The sequence below is a fragment of the Pagrus pagrus genome (assembly GCF_965226575.1).
Source record: "Pagrus pagrus genome assembly, chromosome: 7".
Lineage (NCBI taxonomy): Eukaryota > Metazoa > Chordata > Actinopteri > Spariformes > Sparidae > Pagrus > Pagrus pagrus.
In genome coordinates this window covers 30,466,772-30,493,213 of record NC_140191.1, presented here as the reverse complement: position 1 = coordinate 30,493,213, position 26,442 = coordinate 30,466,772, and the positions used below count along the sequence as shown (strand labels likewise).

Below are 26,442 nucleotides of genomic sequence, written 5' to 3'. Positions count from 1 at the left end.
TGAATGGAAATGCCGGCAGCACGGGACAAGCGTGTCTTGCTCTGATGGTGTTCACAGTCTGACAGCTAAACAGATCCTTCACTTATCAACTATGAAGAGAAATGACCCACACTTCAACACACGAAGCAACGTTATAGGACCAAACAACAGTAATGTGGTAACAGGTCATGTCTTCAGCATATTTTACAAATGAGGGAAAAATTCCTCGTGAACAAGGAAGATTTATACGTGGAAAAGTGCCTGTCATCCTGTCTGTCCTACCGACTCTTCGTCACACTTCCGCCTGAAAAACAGCATCTGTCCCTGGCAGAGAGAGCCAGGCAGCTCCTGCTGTTGACTGGTGGTGATTATGTGACGAGATTTAGAGCAAAAAACTAGAACTCACAATGTCTTTGTTGCCTTCCACTATTGTGTTGTTGTAGTTACTGTCTCTGGCAACTTGTATTGAAAATAAAACCACGGAAAAGTCACTGCGACTGTCAGCACGCCTGACCGAGTCTTCAGTGAACTGTATGAAATGACACACTGGAGCTGCTTTATGTTGGTGGTGTAGAGGTGAGCCTTTGTTGTAGCGATAATGCGGAATCTCTGTGTGAAAAGAGCTTTTATCTGCTTTCTCCTCCAGCAATACGTTTTATAAAGTTGCCCAAAAAAACACACTTTGCGTTTTGGATTTTTCACCTGCGATTCCGTTGTCATGACAGCAGGTGAGCCATGTGTGGAGGAAGCTTGTTGTTAATTATGTAGCTGATCCAAACCAACGTTCACCAAATGACATGGTAACAATCAGGTCCACTTACAAGTTTGTACAAAACAACGACATTGGATATGAAATGTGGCTTCACAATCAGTGTGTTTACAGGAGGGATGTAACACCAGAGAGCATCTCTTCCTCTGTCTGCAGAGCATGTGTGACTGACAGGAGAAGGGAGGCGAAGAGCGAGGGCTGGCTAATTGTCACCTAGTTAATCGATCATGGATGGTGTATTCTCTCAGAGGGGTAAAAAAAAAAAAAAGAGGCTCCACCCATGAAAAGTGTATGTGTGGGAAACACTGTTGACCACTGCACCGGTCCATTTGGTTCTGTGGATTCCTTACAGTCAATCATGTCCAAGCTAAGTTTTAACATCCAGCTGGGAATTAAAATTGAGCCTACTCTGTTGACCTCTCATCACTCTCCTTTCCTGCTTGTTTATCAGTTTCATTCATTTTTAGCTCTGTTTTTAATTTTAAAAAAAATCAAGGCGTGTATGTGTTATGAATAAATCTAGAAAACTTTGATGTGTCACGACTGCAGTTATTGCTATTTGCCAGAAGTCCACGGAAACCTCCAAGATGTTCATCAGCACCACCTGTGACATCACTGTAAGTGTGAGTGGGACAGCACTTTGTGCAAACCTGTTTGTTTTCACTGTGAAGTTTACAGCTCATATTTTAGACTGTATGTTGTTACTGAAGTTTGCTGTTTGCTCTTCTGATATGTTAGAGCATTCTGTCGGACACACAGACAACATTAAGACCACTGACAGGTGGTCTTGTTACAATGTTCTGCTTGGAAACCTTGGGTCCTTGACACACACCACCCATCCAAACACCGTTGTGGATTAAGTACATACCCTCATGGCAGCAGGACTCCCCGATGGCATTGGCCCCCCCAGCAGGACAATGAGCCCTGACACACCAAAAAAACTGCTCAGGAGTAGCTTGAGGAACACAACAAAGAGCCCAAGGTATTGATTGAGCCACCAGAGCCTCCAGATCCTAATCTGATCGAGCATCTGAGGGATGTGCTGGAAACAGTCTGATCTATGGAGGCCCCAATCAGACTTGGCTCTGATCCATCAAGGCGTGATGGTGGTCCCTTTTTTGGTTTTCCCACTGGCACTGTTGGCCATTCAATATATAATAGAATAGATTTCATAAGACAAATAGCAGAATTGTATAGTTCATCTTTCCAACTTTTTTTTCTCTCAGGCAACTTTTAAACCTTCAACATGTCCTGAGGATGTACCACAGCTGTTCTGTGGACAGAAATGAGTTTGCTGGTAAAGTTGGTATCTGTCCATGACAGCAGCAGTCCTACAGGAGCGCTGTGTCTGCGCCATGTGTTAGGCATGGTCACAATGTGCTGAATATGTTATAATAAAGAAGGAGCTCTGTTTACATGGAGCTTTTGTCAGCTGTGTTAAGAATGAAACATTTTGTCAGATTGTGGGAAAGAGACGTCTCACCTCATGACAGTATGTTACCTGTTTGACTCCCTTCATGACATTTCTTCAGTAGATCTGATGTGATGTCCTCTCGCCTCATGATGCACTCCACCATCTTCAGTGGTCACATTCAGGCTGGCCGAAGCCCGCTTGGTTTTCAGTCGTGCTTATTAACTGGTTGTGTACCAGTCCTTTTCCACTATAGCAGCTATGTTCTATATATCCTGTGTGACAGGAAGTGTTGGATGAAATGTTAGTGTTTTAACTATTTAAAATGACGGACGGATGATTTGAGACCAGCAATATTTAGAATGAGTGAAATCAGCAGATTGTGTAAAACATCTTTTTACAGGTTCTACACACAAACAATGCATGAAAGCTACTATCAGCGCTTGCCTCCATTTAGTAGCAGTTGTAGTTGTAGTTTTCTCTCATATCACATGATCATCAGCATTGGAATTGTAGATGTTTACATTTTGAAGTTTTTTGCAGCATGTTGGTGTGAAAGCTAGACCTGAATCATTATTGGAACCAAGGCATGTTCACATTTATCATTTTTCAGTCAATGAACAATAGGTTAAGTGTAAAAAGCTGTTTGACTGGCTGACATTCGTGTTGGTTTCCTGATTGAGTCTGAGGTTGAAGTGATTCCAGTGTGTTTGAGTGACATTTTAGTTTTCATTTTAAAGTTAAATGATATTTTGATGACTTTCAAGATTTTTTTATGTTTAACAGGATAATTGTAACATAAAATGTTCATATCATCCCGTACGTACAGACATTAGGCAGCATGATTATTGTGCAGATGGGCTTTGGTCTGTTGCTGTAAAAGGCCACTCCAAAATGTGCAGTTTCATCACACAACACATTGACGTTGATGTGAGAGTGTGCAGATACATATCTACCAATAATACACTGTGAAAAAGATGGAGATTTTCTGGGGTATCTGCAAAGGGCCCACCCTCAACATGTAACGTACACCACATGTTAATAACTAAAAGGATGTAAAAGTAAAATGACTTTTAAGAAGTCTGATAAAAAACTGACCAAGAGTCAACATCTACATTTGACGTCTCAAAATGGGGAAGGTCTCGCACCAAGTGAAGTGAAATTTGGAAGCCATTTTGTTCCTTCATGAGAAATATTTCATCCATTTTCAGCAGCAGACGGAGCAGAGTGGAGGGTCGAGTGGAGCACAGTAGTCAGGGTCATGGCGTGTTCACCTCTTCCTCTGGGTTGGGTTGCCGGGTACCACGACACATATTTCACACAGAAACTGAGAAACACCTGTTTGATTTGTATCTCTATGAAATGAGATTACCAGGAGAAATTACCAATTGGTAAGAAAATAGGGAGACTGTTAAAATTGAATATTGAAATCTAATTGAACATTGGGTGTGTTGGCAGATTTTAAATTGGCCGGCTGGCTGCATAAAAAGTCTTACATCTTTCACTTTAACTTGTGGGAAATGACAGCAAGTACAAGTGTTGCATTTATGTTTTTGTTGAGTGAACTCCTAAAAGCTTTTTAAAATGTAAAACTACTCCTTTTTAAAACTAAAAGACATCATAATTATTTTAATTTCATCTCAAACTCCTAGTTTAACTTGGAATGGATCATTCTGAAACACACATCAAAGAAAAACACTTCTTGCTGTACTTTCCATCAACCTGGCATTATAATCCAGTTTATCATGGTACTTGTCATGCGATATTTTTTTACCTTCTTTTGATAATGGAATCATAATGTGATCACCAGTGAGCAACCCGGGGCATTGTGGTATTTGAGGATACAAGTTAGAGTAGAGAGTGAGTGGTAGCAGTGGTGGAGTGAGACATGGTGGTGGTTTTTATGTCCAACACAAGTTAAAAAACACAGTGGGACTGTGAACACCTGCTGTATTACCAGTCTACTGACTTGGGGTCTGTTCAGACAGCAGCTTTAACAAACTCTTGAGTTGACTGAGCCTGAGATGAAACTGAAAAGATGGTTTCCAGAATTAGTTCAACCAAAGTATGTTCTATGTCCATCATCAATGGAGCTCTGATACTCTGATTCACCATGGCAACGGGTAATTAAAGAGCAAAGCCTCCATTTTAATCCAGTGGCTCTAGAAATAGCTTGTAAATACAGACCATGATACTATTATTACTATTCAATTTTATCCAACATAGTCCACTTATTCATCATTTAGCAGACTGGAATTGTCTTAATGAATGATGAAGTACTTACATCTTACTGTACATCAGCCTACATTAAAACCTTTGATGGTGAGAAACTGCATGTGGCAGGTACTGACCATGAAAATATGGATCAAACAGATATTACATATGGACCTATTGTAAAGCTAGTAATGATTGTGGTGATGTGCAGTTTAAAATGTGTCAGGGTTCTAACTGACTTTTTTAGATTTAAAAGTCTTGGTCATCAGCATTCAGAAACTATATTTCAACCTGTGTACATTTAAACACAGTCACTGAAATGCTGTCAGAACCCATTAAGACTGTGTATATGCAGCCTGTATTGAAAAAGTCATTTTTAAACTACATTCAGCCCACTTACATTGAAAGTCTTTTCACCGTCTTCACTCAGAAATACACATATCTGTAACATGATGCACACTATGATAGCAATCTTCTATCATGCGACCAATCACAACATTACAATGATTGTTCACTGATCAGTGTCTTATGCAGATAGAAATTATAAACAGTGATTACTACAGAAATGTATTGTACAGTAAATGTTTCAGTGCAGGGGATCAGCTGAATGAAGAACAGATGATCTTATTCTGAGCTGAGGATGAATGATTGACTGTATATTAAAGATGAGTGAGATGAATCCACGATGTCTCTGTCTTTACATTGATGACAGATTGATCATTAAAGCGCTTGTGTTAAAGATATTCCCAGCATAATGGACTCATTTCTGTCGTGGAATTTGATGTTTCTAAAGATGTAAACTTCTGCAAATGAATGTGTTTGATATGTGCTTCGATACCGACTGCATGAATGAGGAAATGAAACGGTGTGTCAGACAGCTGCTTCAGGCTCAGCAGGAGGGGAGGCATCAGAGAGAAACCCAGAGTTTGTTGAAGAAAACCTGCTTCACAGAGTCCGTTACTTCAGTAACTGAGCCAGAATTGAAGTGTTTCTGAAACGGAAAACCCAGAGTTTCCCTCAGCTCAAGCTTAACAAACTCAGAGTCTTCACTTATCCTGCTTTCTGAAACAGGGTTCTGAATGGGAAACGGATCGAGTTTAAATAGTTCCACTACAGAGACAAGTGGAAAACAGTGCAGCAACGTGTGTTTTATCTGGAGAGCGCATGTCCCACATCCAACTAAAAAACACGAACATATAATGCGTATCACCATTCAGCCTAAAAATCCTAATGATTTCTGAGTCGTGGAGTGGAGGTGGCGCCCCTCGTTGTCGATATAAACAGTGTTGTCTCATCTTATATTTTGTTTGGAAATGTATCAATATAACGTAAAACGTGCGTATAGCGCCCTCTGAACCTCATGTGGACCACACTGTAGTCCATGGAAGTTGGTAGAAAAGTCACATTCAGCAGCCTGATGCAGTCTATCAGAGGATTTGCGATGTCAGTCTCACACTTCATCTTGCGAAGTGTGATGTTGGCCAAGCTGCAGTGATGATGATGAAGTTGTAGATTGGGTCCATTACTCCACCATCTTAGGGCAGGGCAGTTTCCCGAGGCCCTGGACATCATGTCACACATGGCCTGTGGGAGTGTTTGTTTGATCTCTCACCTGAAATCAGTTAAGAATCAGAGAGAGGGGGCGGAACACATCAGGCTGATAGGCTGATGATTTTCTCCCCTCGCCTCTCTTCTCTTCCCAGGTCTGTTGGGTTTTGTCATTTTAGTATAAGCTGGAGTTCAGCGGTGGTTCAGTGATCAGGGTTTAGGTTACAGTTCTATTCCTCAGGTAGGTGATGGGGTGTGGTGGGTCGACTACCCATTGCATGGCTGGCTCAGTGGCTTCCCCATCTTTGCTTCTTTCATAAGCTCTTTCATCATATAGTTACTGTTCTTCAGAATAAGGTTTCTGGGTTCCCTCATTAAAACTGGTCTTGGCGTCCTGTGTATGTCCAGTACATACACATGGGATTAAACACCTCAGGCTTTGTTCAGACTGCAGGCAAATCAAATTTGTTTCTCAAATCAGATCTTAAAGACAGACTGGCAGACAGACTTAAAGACAGAAATCACTGACCTATCTGCATGGGCTGCTGTGGTAGGGTGAGTAACTACGTAGTGCGGTGACGTGGCTGCTGTCCACAGACTGTTTTCCTCTCTGCTAGCAGCAGCATATATTCTGTTAGCTGCTCTGGTGCCCTCTGTCACTCCGATTGAACCTTATCTCCTATAATTGACATTTGTATGTGAGGCTACTAAACAGTTTTCTTCATGTTGTTGTGGTGAAGCCCAATCACTGGCTGGATACTGTTATGAGAAAATAAAACTATCCATTTTTTATGGTTAAGTTCAGGCAACATCAGCACTTTCGCTAAGGTAAGGGACAGATGAGTGAGGATTTTGGTTAAATGTTAATTAATTATTAGTATTAAACAAACCATGATCTTTCTCTAACCTTAAACGAGCGCTGCCAGTGCCTCGAAATAACCATCAAAAGTTCAATAATATGAGTTTATTGGAAGATTGTCTGTTTTGGCCATAAACAAATATAATGTGCTGTCAGTGAACATTTTACTAATAAGCCTGCGTTCAGCATCAACATTGTTTCATCAGAGACAGCTGAACCTGTTGAAGTGAGTGCAATTAACCCCATTTCCTCATTATGTTAATTGAAAACATAATTCGGTCAGCATTACGTTTCCCTCAAAATATATTTGCTCTTGCTGTCTTGCTATATCACAATTGTAGGATACAGTGCTGCTGGCAAAGACAGGAAAAAGAGCATGTCCACACTGACACATCCGCAGAAATCAAAGTGCAATCACTTTGTTACAAATGTGGCTTAGACTCACTTTGCAAAAATCACATTTCATGTGTTGTTGTTTTTTGGGTTTTTTATGTCCATATGATATTGATGTTTTCCGTTTGCTTTTTATTTTTGCAGTTTTTAAATATCTGCCCCTTGAAGCACCTAGACGAGCTGAGAAGAGTGAAGATGTTGTGTTGCTCGGTATTCATATAGCATCACCATCAGTTAAGAGGGATTCAAACCTCCATCACCCAGTTAGTTACCAGGCACTGTTCAGCCCAGACGTCCAGCCTGCCTCCATTATTAGATGTCAGTCTGTTAGAGGCTGTACACTGAGCGATTCTTCCTGACAGTACTGAGAGTTTGATCACTTGGTATGTTCCTGCCATGCTGGGACAACAGTTGAGCTTTTGTCCAGCTGTTGGTGGGAGAACATTACTCTTGTCTTTTTGTATAGGAGACAGACAGGCAAGTATAGTCAAGTGATCCTTATTTGAATGGGTCCTGTGACTGGGATCTGTCAGCTGTCCACCTGGTTTTGAAGTTGCTGGTCAGTAGTTGTATGCTCATCTGTCGGCATCATAATCTTTTGAGATTTGTTCTGATTTGAACCCTGATCACCTCGTTGCCAAGCTCTTGTGCTATGTGCCGTTTGCTTATGATATAACAGACACCATTATATTTGAATAAATACAGCTGTCTACACGACCACACAACAGTTGTGTTTAGTTGTACTATTTGACGTGACCTTGACCTGAAGTCTATTTTTACAATTCAAGTGTGTTTTCTTCCATTATACATGTGTAACATCAGTGATGGTGTGTTGGTGAAAACACAGCTGACCTACACTCAACACTGGGCTCAAACTACACCCCTGTGTCTTCAGATGAGTTCTGATACAGTCTCATGGATAGAATTTTATACTTCCAGCTGCTGATGTGATGTTGTCTCGTCATGTCCTTCGTGCTGCTGTTTTGACCCTGGCTTGGCTTGGTCTCTCTTGTAAAAGAGATTTTAATCTCAATGTGACTTCCTACCAAAATATAGGTGATATATATATATATAAATATTTATATATGAGCACATGATGTGTGAACACTGACGGAAGACTGGAGCTGCTGCTCTGCCAACAATGTTCAAGGGTTAATTTATTGGTTGTCTTCATGTTGTAGTCCCTTCATGCTGCACAAGAAAAACTGTGAAAAACCTGCTGCTCATACTCCTCCTCCTGTGTACTCATGGTTTTAGTTTACTCCATCCAACTAGCTGTCCAATTCCCTCACTGTTAGTATATGAGTTTGTCTATATTTCTGAACAGTCTTATTCTCTTTATATGTGTACTAGAAGAGAAGAGCTTTGCCATGGTGTGACTAGAGACCGTGGTCATGGCCAAGTCATGGGTCAGGGTCAAGGTCACAGCTCAGGAACTGTAACATACAACACTATGTAGAACAGATTCAGCCCACAGCCTCTAGCTCAGTGTTGCAGGTTATATTATTTAGATTGGCTGTGATAAACTACAGTTCTGGAGGTGCTGAGTCAATTTAAGGTTGTTTTGGTAGCTACCAACATAGTGCGTTTGAAATATGTTATATTCTTTAGTATATAGAGTTCTGAATAATTTGTCCACCCCATTTATATCAATAAGGGTAGACTTAATATTAGAAACACCATATCATATGATACAATTCAACAGCAGTCGATACGTCCACAGAGTTGAGCTCATCAGGATGTACTGCTGGACTGTTGTATGAGACTGCATTCGTTTTACTCCACGTACCTATAAACTGGCAACACAGAGAGAGCGATGTTATCAGCTGATATTAGCCTGTATCAGCACATCTGTCAGTAATATAAAGATATTATATTTTTATCAAGATATGAGACTGTAAGTTGTCATAGATTTGAGATTTTGTTTCATAGTGATATGACAACTTACCAGACTGATCTACATGTTCTAATACTTGTCTTTACCCACTCAGTCAGTATATCACATTACTGATGATTAATTGAATGATTAAATCTAATTGTGCTCCTACTTTGTGACAGAAACAATATTCATTCCTACAATACTGTCGCACCAGAGAGGGTATTTGGTCAAAAATATTGTAATGTTTGATTCTGTCTCCCAGTCCTAGTGTTAATGAAGTGGTTTCAAGGAGATTTTAAAAATATAGCGATGTAGCCTTAAAATATTGCAAAATAGTTTTCAGGCCATATCGCCCAGCCCTAAAGTCAGTCAGTGAGTAATGAAAGATAAGTGTACCTTAAGAGTGGGAGGCCAGCGGCAAAGACGGGACCCATCTGAACCCAACCAGGCTGGACACCAGGACCAGAGTCTGGCATTTGGAGTGCAGCACCAGAGTCTAGCAGCTGCAGATCAGAGCAGGACGCAGGCGACAGGATGGAAGGACTAGAGGCTGGCAACAGGGCAGCAGCACTGGGGCATGAGGCAGGGCTGGAGGTGGGCAGCTTGAGGTCTGGCTGGGTGTCCATTAAGGCTGATGACAGATGGTCTGGAGAGTTGTCGGCTTACCCTGGAAACTGGGATCCCCCAATGCAGGAACACAGTGGATATGGGCCAGGACCTCTGACTCAGGAGAACATACTGGGCAGCGGTGAGGACAAGAAGCCCCAACCTCGTCTGGAGCCCTGCTTTCTTTTGGGGGCCATCTTGAAAGCTAGCTGGGTTTCCCAGAAAGGAGACTCCTGGGAGTCATCTGAGGTGTCACCAGGCTGGAGATGGCAAGCTGGCTCAGGGCATAAAGGCTGCAAATCTCACAAATCCAAGCTTATTTGATCGGCAGGGTTGTTGCTAGCAGACTGATATTGGGCTGATAACTGGGGATTTTGGACTGAGACTTGGGCCGAGAGCTAGGAACCTGGGGCTGAGGCTTGGCAGGTTTCATGCTCAGCCATGGGAGCATGGGAGTCCAGGATAGCCAGCATACAATAGTCTTTTTAAGATTTGCTACTCCAGAGAACAGTTCAGCCACACATGGACCTCCCAAACACCAGGGCTTAGAGCTCAGAGTTGATTCAGAAACAGTTTTGGCCCTCATATATGATGTGTTACAGTTCATACAAAAGAAGAAATTGTTCATGGCAGTTCTCACCTCCTCCAGTTGGAAGCTGGTGTCTGCTGGGTCCAAAGGGTCAGTTCGTACTGCAAAAGCACCAAGACAGACAAGTGAAACCAAAAGACGAGCTTTAATAAAGTAAGCTGGTGTGTAAAAAGGAAAGGGGGATTCTCAACTGTCCCTTAACTTTCTCTCTGTGACCATCTCCTTGTTTCCCATCAGTCGTGCTCCAGGTATGGGGCTGCGGGGTCCGACTGTGGATTCTTCTTCTTCCTTCTTCTTTGGTTGCCAAGTGTGACTGAAGGTTTTCATTGGTCGCACCGATACGCTTGAAATTTACCAGGTGTCTTTAAAAAAGCTTAGAAAAGTATTTTCAAACAAGCACCAACTGGGTGTATACAGAGTTACCTCTGAACAAAAGGCCAGATTTATGTACATCTTGCTACAAATCATCCTGTGGGCCACTGCTGGCCTGTCTGAAGTTCAGCCAGTCAGATGTTTCTAGTGAAAAAAAAAAATCTTCAGAAAATTAAACAAATTCTAACATGAATAACTTTTTAATATGAATTAGTATGAATTATTTTTCATAATGTGAGCATGGTGGGCAGAGTGACACTGTGCAGAAGTCAGTCAAATGAGGGATCCTGGGATCTTGGTGATGCTGAGGCCGTGATAAAAAGATTCAAGGAAGCTAGAAAGCTTGTCCTGTCTAAACGTGCTTTCATGTGTTCTTAAGTCATAAACACAGGACAGAAAACAGTTCAGAAGACACTCACATTATGGATCACCATAGTTTTTCCTTACTTGCCTCTCAGGGCTTTGGTGTCATACTATTTGGCATCTGAGGAAGACAATAGGTGTTTGCTTTTGGCTTGTGGTCTACCATTCAAAAGTTCTGGTAGTCCTGGCTTAGATCAAACAAACTGAGAGTATCAAACTCCTACTCCCTGTTGTCTTTTATCTGCCTTGATCCTCACTGGATCTTGACACTGCTCAGACTTGGACTTGTTTCTAACTGAACATCAGTGGTCTTGACTCCAGTTGTTTTTAAACAGATTTGTGTGTTTGAGTAGACCAATTATCGGTGGTTGATTATCAGGGCTGATATTCAGCATTTTTACCATTATCTGTATCAGTGTTTTTTGTGTCTGATTTTCGTTACAATTAAAACATTTCAAATGTAATACTTTGCCAATACTTAGGCCCTGATGTAGCCAGAGTACTGCATAAGCAGCCGGTCTCAGTGTCCACAACACTATCTGATGTCACCAGTAATAGCTGATCAGCACTGAGTAATCTGAATCTGCAAAGTAACTAGTAGCCAAAGTTATCAAATAATGGAGTGAAGTAGTAGAAAGTATTGAGTTGCAGAAAATGCAAATACTTAAGCAGAGTACCTCAGGACTGTACATGAGTACAGTACTTGAGTGGATAGTAGTTGGTTTCATTCCATCACTGGTTGTTCTCGACTTTGAGACCAAGATTTTTAGTATTCCTGTAAATGTATATCGGTTCCAATTATTGGTTATTGGTCTCCAGGATTACTAATTGGTATCGATATCAACCCTGAAAAAAACATATATACACACTAGGTCGACCCCTAGTAAAGACACCATTTGTCATTGCAGTGTTGCACAACTGTTAATTTTTTAAAAATCATTAATTTCTGGTGGTGCTTCCTTGAGTGATACCCCACTGTTTCCTTAAATACTGTTACGTCATTGTAAATCATCACAACCCAACCCTAATGAAGAGATAAGACAGTGGGCAGAGAAAGGGAAAATGTCTCTGAGACATGCTGAGCAGTCATCTGATTGAAGTGAGTGAGGGAAGTCTGGATGATGGATGGATGTAACCTGCCTATGGACTACATATATAAACTAACATTCCTGCTAGAATCTGGCAGGTTTACATCTTTTTTCCCCCTGATGTTCAGTAATGTGCTCTGTCCCTTAAATAGACAAACAAATAAGTGAATAGAAAAGAGAACTGTATTGAGAGGCAGAGAGGTTTGAGAAAGCAGGAAGGATGATGAAGGAAAGGGGGAGGAGAGAGTGGCTGGTAGGGTGGGTTGGGTTGCTAGGGGACAGTATGTCAGACTCCTGCTGCTGAGAGCCAGGCCTGCTATTGGAAGCTACTTGCTTAGCAGGAGAGAGGCGGAAGAGGAGAGAGAGAAGTAGCTAATGAGTATTGTAGGCTGGTTGCTGAGACAGCACTGGGTTTATTTATAGAGTGCTGGCCAGCCAGCCCTTAGATACCAACAGCGAATCAGCTGACAGAGAAAGAGGGGGCCTCGACCAATGGCAGTGCAAGAAGGGGTATGCCAGATTGAGGAAGTGCTGTGGGTGCCTCTCAGTCTGTTAAAGAGATGGAGCTGATTTTTCAGTACTAGGCAGATATTCTCTCTCTCCAGCAGTGTCATATCTGTAAGCAGGCCAGAGCTGCGAGCACCATGGCGGTCCCCAGCACAATGATTGGATTACTTTCTCCTGCTTGTCAACACAACACAAGTACACACATGCAGTTCAACACATATGTTCAAAGTGGTTCAATGGTTCACAATTAGGGCCTCATTTAGATCTATTTAAAATCTCAGGGAGCTATTTGAAAAAGATATGGGAGGTAATAGTGCTGAGGAGCCTCTCATTTCAGTTTACAGTTATTCTTACACTGAGAATGTCCACCCTGAATTATGTGACAGTAATGTAAATGTAGACCTGTATTTTTTATACCTTCACACCTTTCCAGATATTTCACTGGGGTATATGGTATATAGTGTACAAACAAATGACTACAGCTGAGTTACAGGTGACAGAAGTCATTGTAACATACACTGCTGTGTGTCTAAATACATTTAGTGTACTTAGACAAGTCCTGCTGGGCTTCATTCCTTAATGAACAGGTAGCAAATGAGTGCCCTTCTTCTATAGATTCTTGCTGGTGGACCCGCTGACGGATGTTGCCGAGGTCAACACTGACGCATCAGTGGGCTGAAGGGAAATGATGTGCTGCTTTCTTGAGTTAAATAGTGCAGACGGCTTCATCCATGTTGGCTGTCTCAACTTTACCACCAGCCCTAAACCCAAAATGTTCCCAAATGGGCAGAGGCTACTTCTATAACATTATACCCAACACTCACAGTCGCATTCTTCTCAGCTCAGCTTTCTCTTCCACCAGTACACACTGACCTCTGGTGGTGTGTGCTGAGCACTACAACATATCACCACAATACAGCATCTCCTTACCATTCCAGTAGAGAGCAGAGTGTCTGTATTTGAGACCAAAATCATCCCCTCACAATGTGAGGGGCTGCCAGTACTCCAGTAGCTCACTGGATCTTTGTGGTTTGGTGTTAATACTTTTTGTTCTTACTCTGAGCTCATGGATTGAGAAGCTTCACTGTGTGATGGTGTGCTCTCCTGCTAATACAGTTTGTATTTCCTGCTGTTGCTGCCTACAACAAAAGCCTCAGACACACATACTGTATGTAGAGATAGAGTTTATACTGTGATGATGACATGTCTGGCTTCAGCATGTTGGTGTCATTTTCTACAGATTTTAAATTAGTGAGTCCAGCTGCTTTTTACAACAGGGATCCATGTTGCTGATATTATATGTACACAATCACCATCATCATTCTTGGTGTGTAAGAACATTGATTTAGATGTTGTGTATTGTATAACTGTATTTCTGTTTGTTACGGCTGCCTCTGCTGTTATGGAAAGCTCATTCTTGACTCAAAGTGGCATGAGCTCGTTTTGAGGTTCTCTTCCACATGGATTTGTGCATTAAAGGAAGAAGCCCAATAATATTCCACATCTTACTGTTTGGATTTTGTCCAGTTACCACCCTGTTCTGGAACTTTTTGGAAAGCTGTTCTCTGCAGAGGTCAGTAGTGAGCCAACACTAGAGCTCCAGATCCACAGGCTACAGGGGTGGAACATGTGAGGGGCAGGCATCTAACAGCTGGACCAGTTCTCTGTGTGACAGCACCTAAAGCTTGTGTGTGGCATAAGAGTTTGGATGTAATGGGAAATAGCTACATCCAGTACAAATGATGAGATCACTTCTCCCCAATGAACACTCAGAACCTACATGATAGAGAGCTGTCTTTATTACAAAATGCTATGTCATACAGCTGCCTGTTATGAAAATGGAACCATTCAAACATCGGAGTCAGAGCACCTGTTGATGTTTTTTAAAATCTTTCTCATAGCTGATACGAAACCACATGGATCAAATTTGTGTTTTTGGCCTCTTTTCTCTTTGCATAATAAGGCGACTGAAGCGCCTTTATAAATATTGGTATTCCATTTTGTTGTTGAAATTTCCCACATGGCAGAATAATAACAAGGTTACAAGGTAAGCTCGTTATCATTTTTAAAAAATTGGGGGGTTAAACAATTAAACTATGTGTGAGTCCTCTGTGCTACATTCACAGAAAACAAAAAAAACCAACAACAATCTGTTTCATGTAATGCAGTGATGATGATGAGTTCAGGAGTCTCTCAGTCTGAGGAGTGAAGCTGCTCTGTAGTCTGGTGGTACAGCAGCAGGTACTTCTGTATCTGTTGTCAGATGGCAGCAGGGTGAACAGACTGGGGCTGGGTGGGTGTTGTCTTTCAGTATCTTTGGGCTCTGTGCAGACGTCTTACTTCACTGATGTCACTGATGCTCTGTAGTATCAGTGATGGTACCAGTGATGTTCTGGTGGTTTTAATCACCCGCTGTAGAGCTTCCTGTCCTGGGCCGTGATGATTCATGCCAGTTTGTTTCAAGTCAGGATGCTTTCTATTGCTCCTCTGTAAAAGTTGACCAGAATCTGGCTCCAGAATTTAGCCTTCCTAAGATTCTGTAGGAAGTAGAGCCTTTTCTGTGCTTTTTTGACCAGCGTGGTGATGTGTGATGATGTGATGGTTATTCTTCTACAGGATGAGACTGACAGATGCATGAGCAGCCAACCATCATATTATTGTGCTGACCACCAGCTGTAGCTTTTGGAGTGTGTCTGGCACAATTTGCTGTGCCCAGTGTTGGCCCATGTCACTGCTGATTGAGTGTGCTGAAGTGGCATCAGAAGAAGTGGGCTGAGAGCTTTCTGATTGGCTGCTCTGAATCACTGATTCACCTGTATAGTGCAGGTATTTGACCTCTGCAGTTTTTTCCCTTCACCAGCAAAACAGCACAGATACGACAAGGCCAAAGCAAAGAAACACACTTGCAGTAGCAGTTTATTATCTAATGATGTCTCAGGTAAATGTCAAGGTTTATGTCAAGACATGAATCACGACTGAGTTATACTGGCATGGACACAGCTGGCTAGGTTCCACTTTGTTTGTGTACAGGTGCAGATTTTATGGTCATGTGCGGCCTGTTAGTAGTTTCCTTGTTCCTTACATTGTCAAATAAACTTTGACATGATGTTGGTCATGATGAGGCGTGTTTCCAGGTGTGCTGAGGGCAGCTACTGTTGTAGCCCGTGGTGGGTGTCTAGCACCCCCTCATATCCATAAGGTAAAGGCATCAGCCATCAGCTGTTGGAACGATCCTCACACACTTCACCTCATGACTCTCCAGGTTTGCACCAGTTTTCTCCCTAAGCTGCAGCAACAAATGACAAGTGTGTGTTACCCCATATTACTCCTTTTGCACATTTCCAAGTAGATTTTGGATTTATAAGAGAAACTACACACTGTTGGGTGTACGGCAAGTTTTATAAATCTGAATATTTTGTACGTACACAAAAATGTAGTGTTGATTCTCCGCAGACCCCGATTTTTATTTTAGATTATTTTTGGTCAGTGTTTTTGGTCAGTAGAGTAAAAAAGTAGTAGTTAGTAGTTAAAAGTTGTTTGTGTTAGTTGTAATATGATGGACAGTGAAACAGCAACAATCTAGATATATGATAACTGCTCTGCAGGCTCTTGACAACGTGGAGCCGTTTCGTCTGCTCTCTGGATTGTCATCGTGGCTCATGAATGCCTTCGTCTTGTGTGGACACTGACATCTGCAGTAGGTGTTGTACTGATCCAAGGGGTGGTTTTACCAAATCAAAGGAAACTTATCTTTTTTGGTCGTACATTCAGAATTTAATCCTGTGCCATATTAGAGCTGGTGAATTTGAGTCAAGTGGAATTGATTTAGGTTTCAAGAAAACTGAAAGGAAAAAGAAGTGTAGCAGAGAAATAACAGAACATTTGACCTTCATTGTCTGTGAAACACGAATGAAAAAAAAAAGATTTATTATCATTATTATTTTTAGTACAAGGCATTTGTATTGTCAACAGCAGATGAGAAAAATTAAATACATGTGTACAGTATAATGTGAGGCACTGTTGCTGTGATTTGAGTCCTTCATGCTTTTTGGCGACTCCAAGCCCCGGTACCATATCAGTGCAGATAAATTGGGGGCCTGATAGCGGTTGAGTGCATGCTATTATTAAAGTCAATGGGGGGACATAACAAATACTAATTAATATATATGTATATAATGAAGATATTCTATTTGAAATAAATGCAAAACAGAAGTATTTTCACTTGTGGTCTCAGACAGTTTTGTACTTATAGCAGCATTATAGAGTTGAAATTTACTCATGGCACAGTTTCAGTGTTGCAGTTCACCCCTGTGGTCGTGATCTAACGCCAATCGAACGCTGGCTGATTGGAAAGCTTTTTTTTCTCCAACTGTTTTCTAAAGAGATAAAACTTTGTTTCATGCAGTTGCATCTGAGCTGTTTGGGTTTTGAAGCGGTCACTAATGATCTTACTGCTTGTGCTTGTATGAAGTTGTTGGTGACCTCTACACTCAGGTTGGGCCAGTTAGGTGTGAGATATCGTGGGCCTCACAGAGTGCTGAGCAGAGGTACAGAGCTGCTGCTGCTGCTGTTGCCTACTGACCGCTGCTGGAGGAGAGAGGCAACACAGCTGCTCTAATCCAGAGCCGTTAACGGCAGAAGCAGAGCTCAGAGTTTATTTTTTAAACTTTTGGATTAAAAGGTGGATTGAAGTTGATTTCTGGCTGTTTGTCTGTCCCCACTGCCTCTCCCTGCTGGTGCTGGCCTGTGTGTGTTAACCTGCTGTCACTGAGCAGAGGCTCTCACACGTTCTTCAGAGCCTCACCATTCAACCGGCAGAATAAAATGACGGTCCAGTCACCCAGCCCTACTCTACACTGAGTGGAAATCATTCACTTTCAGGTGATTCATTTGGCTCCGAGTTTGACCAGAATCAGACCAGCAGGTGATACAGTGGGAGGACATCCTGATGTTCTGTTTCATATCTGAGCTGTGATTGAATCAGAGGGAAACATGATGTCAGTTATCAGTGCGCTAAGGGTTTGTGCAATAATGAGAGGGGCAGCTTGTGTAGATACCTGCTGTATATTAAAATGTGTAAATAGATCATTATTTGTAGAAACCTGGTATGCAGGTCAATAAACCTATATGTTAGCTGATAAGTAGTAAGCCACCCTACCGTATCATTTAATGAGCTGAGCAGACTTGTGACATGTTAAAATACATGTAACTGTCGGTTGGGATCCAGCTTGATTGGACTCTCAGTTCTGGAGATCGCCCTGCTGATAAATGTCCATATTGTAAATAAATTGCAGAAATGCACCAATCTGAGAGTGATGTGTTTAAACTGAGTTTTGGGAACTTGACAAGGAACAGCTTCCAGACTTGGATATGTGTAGCGGACAGTTCAGTATGTACGGTGAATAAAGACGGTACTCTGTGTGTGAAAACAGAGCAGCAGTATCTGTGTTGGACCAAAGATGGCAGCATGGAAACAGATGAGAATGTTGGGGTTTCCCTCTCTAATCATCTCTCTCTCTCTCTCTCTCTCTCCCCCAGGTGTAAGCAGCTCAGGATGTCCGCCCACCTCCTCCTCCTCCTCCTCCTCCTCCTCCTCCTCCTCCTCCTCCACTGCCCAGGGCTTCTCCCTCGCTGAGCCAGCCATGACCAGCCAGCACACACATACACACCCCTCCTTCAGCTCCATCCACTCCATGGCCGAGCAGCAGCAGGTAACACACACGCACACACACGTTTGAGATCTTTCTGTTTCATTTACATTTTCTGTTTTATCTTGACATAACTAGTGGTCTGACTGCTGAGCTGACGCATTTCATCACACTGTTGATGGTGTATTAACCTACATATGAATAATAAAACTGACAGTGGATCCTGACCTGTTGATGAATGTGGCAGCACTTGTCTATATTCTTACGTTACCTCCACCGAGGAGGTCATGTTTTCACCTGTGTCCAAAACTGGATGGGTGGAATGGTCTTGGTCCAGAATAGACTTTAGACATAGACAGAATAAACTTTTTGATGATCCAGTTAAAGGAATGGATCCAGGACATTCTTTTCTGTCTGTCTTTAACATTGTGAGATCGGCCACACTCACCTTAACTGTTCAGGGAATAATGCATGGATCTCGATGAAAAAACTCAGGTGCATTTATTTATCTGTAAGTGATTATAATTTGATGTCGACCAGAATAATAATCTGGATCTAGCAGATTTAAATATGTTTTCAGTCTTTTTTTCAGTTACTAAACAGTAAGAAACAGGGTTAGAGATCTGCAACTGGCACAAATGTGCAACTGAGATGATGTTTGTTGTGTCACTCTGTTCCACACAACAGACACAATGGAGATTATGATTCCATCTGCAGTGTTTTGTTGTCCTGGTAGTCGGCTGAGCTTAAAGGGCACTATGTAGTTTTGTGGAAGAAATTCAAACTCAGAATTTGAATATTTACAATAATATTAATGAGGTAATAGTACAAACTCAGAAATATGTGTTTTTTTCATAAGTGAATAAACAAGCTGTTCTCAGAGGAAAATATATGTTTTTGAATTGAGACACAGACTACACACAGTGTTTTGACTTTTAAAACATGTAAATATAAAAACATCAGAAATGTCCTGATGTATTAAAACTGTCCATTTAAACCCTGTACAGCGGCATGTCTGTAGGCAGGCACTTGTGTTGTCTCACACAACAACACTCCATCTTCTCATCGCTAGATTCTCATGTGCTTATTTATATTCAGAGTCAGGTCAGTCTCATTGTTCCAAACAGGAAATCCATTTGGTCCAGTGCTCCAGATATTAAAAACACAGTAGAGACGATAGAGGAGAGAAGAAACCCAATACAACCGCAGCAGAATCATTAGAGCCGACCGATATGCAGTATTTGGGGCCGATGGCGATATTTAGGGAGCAAAAAGTTCCCATATCGATATATCGACCGATATTTGCATATTATTTACAGTGAGCCCTCAAATGTGGTTATCACTTGAGACAAAGATATTGCACAGAGGCAGGATGTTTTTTTATTAATATTGTTAACATTATTGTCTAAACTTAAAGCAAGAAGTTTTCATATATGTCCATATCGACAACACGTACCTCGATACTGATATATCTGTGATCAGCCAACTGATGTATGGGTCGGGCTCTAATAATCATAGTGAGACACACCGATCACATTGAAACAGAAACACAACTATGAAGTCAAATAAAAACAGGCAAATCAAATCTTATATAAAGGTGTGACTGACAGCTGCCAGACCTCCAGACTCCAAACAGACTGATGTATGAAGTGCTGCTGTGTGTGTGTGTGTGTCCTCTGCAGGTGCTGTCTGATATGACCATACTCCAGCGGAGGATCCCCCCCAGTTTCAGAGACCCTGCCAGCGCTCCACTGAGGAAACTTTCTGTTGACCTCATCAAAACCTACAAGCACATCAATGAGGTATGGCCTTCATGGACAAATGAGGTTTGGATCAATTGAACAAACATAAACAGTGTAGTTCCAAAAACTCATTGGGGTCCAAGCAGACTGCAACCAATCATCAACATGGGACATTATGGAGCTGATGACCAGATACTGATGACTAGAATGTTGAAAGAATCTCATCTCTAGAACAAGCAGTGTTCTTGATCATTGTGAAAACTTAAGTATTGAAGTGCCACCGTGAGCTCAATGAGTGACATTATACAGCATGTGCCCGAGTAGTGAGTGCAGTTTTTGGGGTTTTTCTAGTTCTTCTGTGTTTTGCTGCCCAAAGTGTTTGTGCAGACAAAAATGATAATAAATGTAGAGACAAGTAGCAAATAACCAAATTTGATATCACAACCTTAATTAACCTATTAATGACCTAATGTGGCACATGGTCGCACCTCAGCCACCAGGCTGACATTAAAATAGGCACCAAAAATGTCACATTTCCAGATAAATGGTTGAAACAATAATGTACATGATTCAAATGGTGGAGGACTGACAGGAAGAGAGGAGAAAGATGTTAACACAGTCTGCTGAGGCCTAAACCAACCAGGTGCAGGCAGACCTGAATTTACACAACATCAAAACATTTACCAAACTTGTCAACAGAATGTGAAGGACCAGTTTTCCATTATGTAGTATATGTATTGTGAGATCTACTGAAGTTAGCTTGCTTAACGTCACTTAACACCTGGTCCATGAGCTTCCAGTCTAGACCTCTAGCTGCATGGCTAACTGAGCTAACTAGCTACAGTTAGCAGCTACAGTTAGCAACAGTTAGCGGTTTCTGTAGTGATTCGCTGTCTGTTTTGAGTATGAATTTGACAGGTGGCCAAATGTCACATATCACAGCTATAAATAATATATACTGACTGTGTGAGAAGCAGATTCGGTGGGCTCAATAGGGAGGTCCACCCTGGATGTTACTCGTGTGGATAAAGTTAAAAGATCAAATATCAGTGCATTTTTGGTTTTGTCTAATGATGTGAGAAGTAGAAGTATGTACAGAAACAGGTGAATGGCCTTCTTGGTGTTTTGAGGCAGAAACGTCAGAAACTATAAATCCTGTTGCTGAAATAAGACAAATGTGTCCACTTTTTGATGTTTAGATTGTGGCTGAGAAGCGAAAGTTGTGAAGTTGCAAGGGATAAGATAGAGACATGTAAAAGAAAGCAGGAGAGGAGAGGTGGGTGACTTCACAAGTCATGTGACATAGCACAAGACGCACAATACACACCCATTATAAACTCAGAAAAGGAGTGAAAAATGCATCAAACCAGAACCGTCATATTTCAAAAGCTGTGAAAGATTTTTCAAAGCAGAGTAGATTTGAAAGTGATTTGAAATTTTCTCCATTTACTTACATGATAACAATTTGTTGAAAAAGCTCAATATTTTAAAAGGTAGAAAAAAGTCCTTCAACATTTTGACATTTGAATGTTTTTTGTAACTAGTAGCAGACCAAATACTGCAGAACATGCAGTCTTAAATACATTTCAACAACTGCTGGAAACCAGAAATTAGCATTTTCAAAGTAGAGTAAGTTTGAAGAGGATTTGCAGATTGTTCCATTTTCTTATGTTGAACACATTTTCTGAAAAAAGCTTTGTGTTTAAAGTCCAGGTTAGAAAAAGAGAAATGGAACAATTGTGTGAATGCTGAGTCAGAAGAAGAGAATGTGATGGGACCGCTGGGTGACCCACCTGGTCCGTCCTTCTGTAACCAGCACAGGCTCCAAGCAGCTAACAGTCAACTAAAAAATGATAGTGAATGATGTGCAGATAATGTAATGGGTTGGTCCTAAGATGCACTGTGAAGCAGAGCTGGGAACCTAAACTGTTCTAACCTGTTCATCCACAGGTGTACTATACTAAGAAAAAGCGGAGGGCCCAGCAGGTCCCTCCAGAGGACAGCAGCACCAAGAAGGAGAGAAAAGTCTACAATGACGGCTATGATGACGACAACTACGACTACATAGTCAAAAATGGAGAAAAGTGGCTGGACCGCTATGAGATAGACTCACTGATCGGGAAGGGCTCCTTCGGACAGGTAAGGCCGACAAAGGAGACTTTACACGAAACCCAATCCACATGAACTGATGTTTATAAAATCTTGTTCTCAGAAGATCAGTATCTTCGTATAAGCACCAACAGTTTTGGCTGTCTTCACAAATGGAGCGTCAGGAACCAACCTTCAAAGATTTCTTCTTCAGACATAACTGTTCTCATGAAAAAGGTCTGAATTCATCAGAGACGAAACAGAGCATGCAGACTGCAGTTCATGTGTGTGATGTCCTCAGTGGCTCCTGCAGTCAGTGACTGACTTAGTGTCAGTAAGTCGTCCTGATCACAGATCATGGTGTCATGTAGAGCACAACGCTGCTGCCTGATCTCCACTGGCTCCCTGTCACTTTTAGAGTTCATTTTGAAGTTTTACTGTTTGTTTCTAAAGCACTTCATGGTTTGGCCCCCTCTTCTTTATCTGACCATCGAGACCACTCAGGGCCTCTGACCCGTCACTTCTGCTCCTTCCTTGGGCTCGGCTGAAGCTCGAAGGCGATGGCGCCCGAGTCTGTGGAACAAACGGCTCCCCCACATCAGATCTGCCCCCTCTATTGAGTGGTTCACAGCACAACTCAAGACACACCTCTTTGTTTGGCTCTCAATCAATCTTAAACTGCTACTGCTAACAGGCTCTCAGAAAGGTTGTTGTTCTAGTTTTTACACTGATCAGGGATCTCATCTTGAACATGATCTTTTATTCTCTGTTCGGTTCACATTGTCTTAAATGTGCTATAGAAATACATTTGACTCAACTTGACTTGACTAGTAGGTGGGTGTGTTCCTAGTACAAAGCTGGAGTTATGATATTGTTAGCTCGGCTGAGCATCAAAAGTAGAAAACTTCAAAAATATATAATCGAAATCGAGCAGTGGCCCTTTGCTGCATGTCATCCCCCCTCTCTCTAACTTGTCCTGTCCAGTAAAGCCATGAAAAGGCCAAGAAAATAATATGAATAATTGAAACAGTATACTAGTTGATATCTTGTTTGTTTATTCTGTACATGAAGACAAATGTAAAAAAAAGGACAATTTGTGTTTGTTGAGGATGTAACAGTGTTTGAGTGTCAGGATGAATCGAGTGGACTTTAATGTTTACTGAACATTAGCTTTAATCTGTTCTTGTTGGGACTCACTTAACACAAAGGCTCTGAGTGAGTCCATGTGTATCAGGGTGTGTGATGGTAATGTGTTGATGTGTGTCTGCAGGTGGTGAAGGCCTACGACCACCACGAGCAGGAATGGGTTGCCATTAAGATCATCAAGAACAAAAAGGCGTTTCTAAACCAGGCACAGATTGAACTACGCCTGCTGGAGCTCATGAACAAGCATGACACTGAGATGAAATATTACATAGGTAAGATGGACAACACACACACACACACACACACACACACACACACACACACACACACATGACAGTGAGGTGAGAGAGGTCAGATATAACACATGAACAGCCTCACAGATGTGTTTACTCCACACTGGTTGTAGCAGTCATGTTGCCAGTCAGAAATGAATTGCATGGATGTACTCAGTTCAAAGAATATTTGCATATTATTATTGATATATAATTATTGTCATATTATTTGTTTTTAATATTCACTGTGAGTAGCATAAATGGACCACAGCTTGGATTTAGTTGTACATTGTGTTTCAGAATGGTATTTAGATGAACATTGTACCTTGTGTCGAGATATCCAAAGTATTTACTGCATCAGATCTCCTCATATTGTTTAGTCACATGGTTGTTGAAAAAAGCCAGGACTTGAAAAGTGTGTAATCGTCAGAGAGAAGAGAGGAAATGATTTTCATGTTGTTCAGTACTCTTGCCTGACCTCATCCTTGTTTCAGGGTAAATCTTAACCTTCCTCCCTGTCTCCCATCTGTCTCTGTGTGTGTGTCTGTCTGTCAATTTGTCTCGGTGCAGTCCACCTGAAGCGTCACTTTATGTTTAGGAACCATCTCTGTTTGGTGTTTGAGTTGTTGAGCTACAACCTGTACGATCTGCTGAGGAACACCAACTTCAGAGGAGTCTCCCTCAACCTCACCAGAAAATTTGCACAGCAGCTCTGTACAGGTGGGTTCATGGAGACGTTCACGTCGGATTCTCACTGCACTGTGGTTGGCTCATGAAGACAGTCACTGTGCCAGTTTAGGTCATTATGGAGACTAAAATTGTTGCGTTGCTGAGAGACACAACAGACAACATGTTGCTCCCCGACCAATCATAGCTTGCCGTCTTTCAAGACCTTCATGATGACGTCGGGTAGGAGGTTCTAGGGAACAACTTCCTGTACCAAGAATGAAAACACAGTGGTTTGTATAATGCTGGCTGTCTTATGTTCAGAAAAGCCTAAAAAAAAAAAAAAAAAAAAAACAAAGACAAAAAAGTGATGGAAACAGAGGAAACGTCACCATCATCAGTCGTCCTTCACTCAGGCACGTCACAGTGGACACAGTGCTCCTATTGGTCAACGTCTAGAACACGTTGTGGAATTCATTCATGAGATTTGTTTTATTGAAAGATGCTCAATTTACATGGAAATGTACATTTCCATTTGTGAAAACACAAACTGTACTCACATACAAACATACAATATATGGTTGAATTTCTCCTTTAATTCGAAGTAGGCAAACATCGTGTCCTCAGAAATTGGGGATTACCCATAAAGGAGTCTGTCTGAGAAATGAGACATTCAGATCTAGAAGTAAGGCACCAGATGAGTTCGCTGTATCCGTTGCTTGTCTTCTTGTGGGGACAACATGAGGCAGCCAAAAAAACTGAAAAAATCATTCAATTGTGGTCCTTGATGCCTTTTTTTCATTTCCAGCTCCCTACATATGTCAGGTGGGCTGTTATTGGGCTCATATTAGGTGGTTTCTATCCAAGTTTATTGCAATTTATTCAAATTTATAAAAAATCAGCAAAGAAAATCCAAATGTCTGCTTGTCTCCATCCACCATCATCATGTTGGTTCATTGAGATAAGCAGTAGGTGGCGCTAATTCTGCAGTCAGGTGCCATTATACGACTGCAGTAGAAGAGAGTGCAACAAGATGACAGTAAATGCAGCACCAGTCAAACCTTCAACGGTGAAAAACAATGTGGAAAACTGGCACTTCTGTTTGTACGTCGTGGCTCCACACAGGGCTGATGTTTTTGTGTGGCGCTTCTGTGGACGTGGAGGTCACATGCTTCATGTACTGCATTATCCAGAGGCCAAGTCTGCTTCTATTGCACTTAGATGCTTTGTTGCAGTTTTCCTTTTTAGCAATATTATGAGATTTTCTAATTAAAATAAAATGTAATATTTGAAAATGTGCATTAAAAATAGGAGGATGGAAACCCAGCTATTGTGCAGCAGCAGCAGCATAATATGTCACACATGACTTTTAGCTTGTTGTTGTCTGCCCCACGTGGCAAAATGAATCTGATCGGTGCAGTTATATTACATGATGAACGAAGGACACGAGTTGGTCAGAATGGAAATGTATTTCAGGGTGAGCTTAGAAACTCTTTGACAATTCAGACCAAATCAAAAATGCATGTCTACAAAGCGTTACAAAAGCTAAACAAAGCGCTGCAGCCGTGTGATATAAAGTTGAAACAATCGACTCTGGGATGAAGAAAAGATGACATCACACTGTGGTGGCCAGTCACATAAGCCTGCCATCAGACTGGCTGGTCAACGGTATACTGTAACTGTTCGAGCTGTTCATATCTTAATAAATTATGTATATTATATCAAATAAATATAGCTTACTACTATAACACGCTTTTTCACAGCACTGATTGACAGGACACGTTCAGTGTCATTTAGGCACAGTCGGAACACCTTCAGAGGTCCTTTTATGTTGCTTGGTGCCTCAAACAGCAGTGTGGTGTCAGGAGACTACAGCAGCGGGGAGGAAACACTCTGCATCCAAAGATATTGTCAATGTTCTGTTTTACACAGCATCCCAACTTTTTTCGATCTACAGTATATATATCACTAACCGTTTACACTCACAGTCAATGACCCACTGTGGGAGGTGATTATTAAAAGAATGATGTCCTTTCTGTCCACAGCGTTATTATTCCTAGCCACTCCAGAGCTGTCAATCATCCACTGCGATCTGAAACCAGAGAACATCCTGCTGTGTAATCCCAAGAGATCTGCGATCAAGATAGTCGACTTTGGATCCTCCTGCCAGCTCGGACAGAGGGTAAGTGTTGTGCTCACTGGGAGACGCTCCCAACAACCCCCAGAGTCAAGGATTATCATATCATACACATGTCTTAGTTAACTCGAAATCAAACCTGTAAAAGCGAGATGTAATTCAAAAT

The 26,442-nt window shown here is 41.6% G+C and overlaps 1 protein-coding gene across 2 annotated transcripts in view; it reads left to right on the top strand.

Moving 5' to 3' along the window:
- The window catches only part of dyrk1b (dual-specificity tyrosine-(Y)-phosphorylation regulated kinase 1B), a 75,439-nt gene that overhangs the window by 39,071 nt on the left and 9,926 nt on the right, over positions 1-26,442 (top strand). For both annotated transcript variants that reach the window (XM_084358469.1, XM_084358468.1), the window contains exons 2-7: positions 18,116-18,288; positions 19,908-20,027; positions 21,918-22,106; positions 23,326-23,473; positions 24,044-24,193; positions 26,185-26,321. In XM_084358469.1, coding sequence (XP_084214595.1) covers positions 18,220-18,288; positions 19,908-20,027; positions 21,918-22,106; positions 23,326-23,473; positions 24,044-24,193; positions 26,185-26,321 — 813 coding nt within the window. In that variant the 5' untranslated portion in view covers positions 18,116-18,219. The remainder of the gene's footprint in view (positions 1-18,115; positions 18,289-19,907; positions 20,028-21,917; positions 22,107-23,325; positions 23,474-24,043; positions 24,194-26,184; positions 26,322-26,442) is intronic.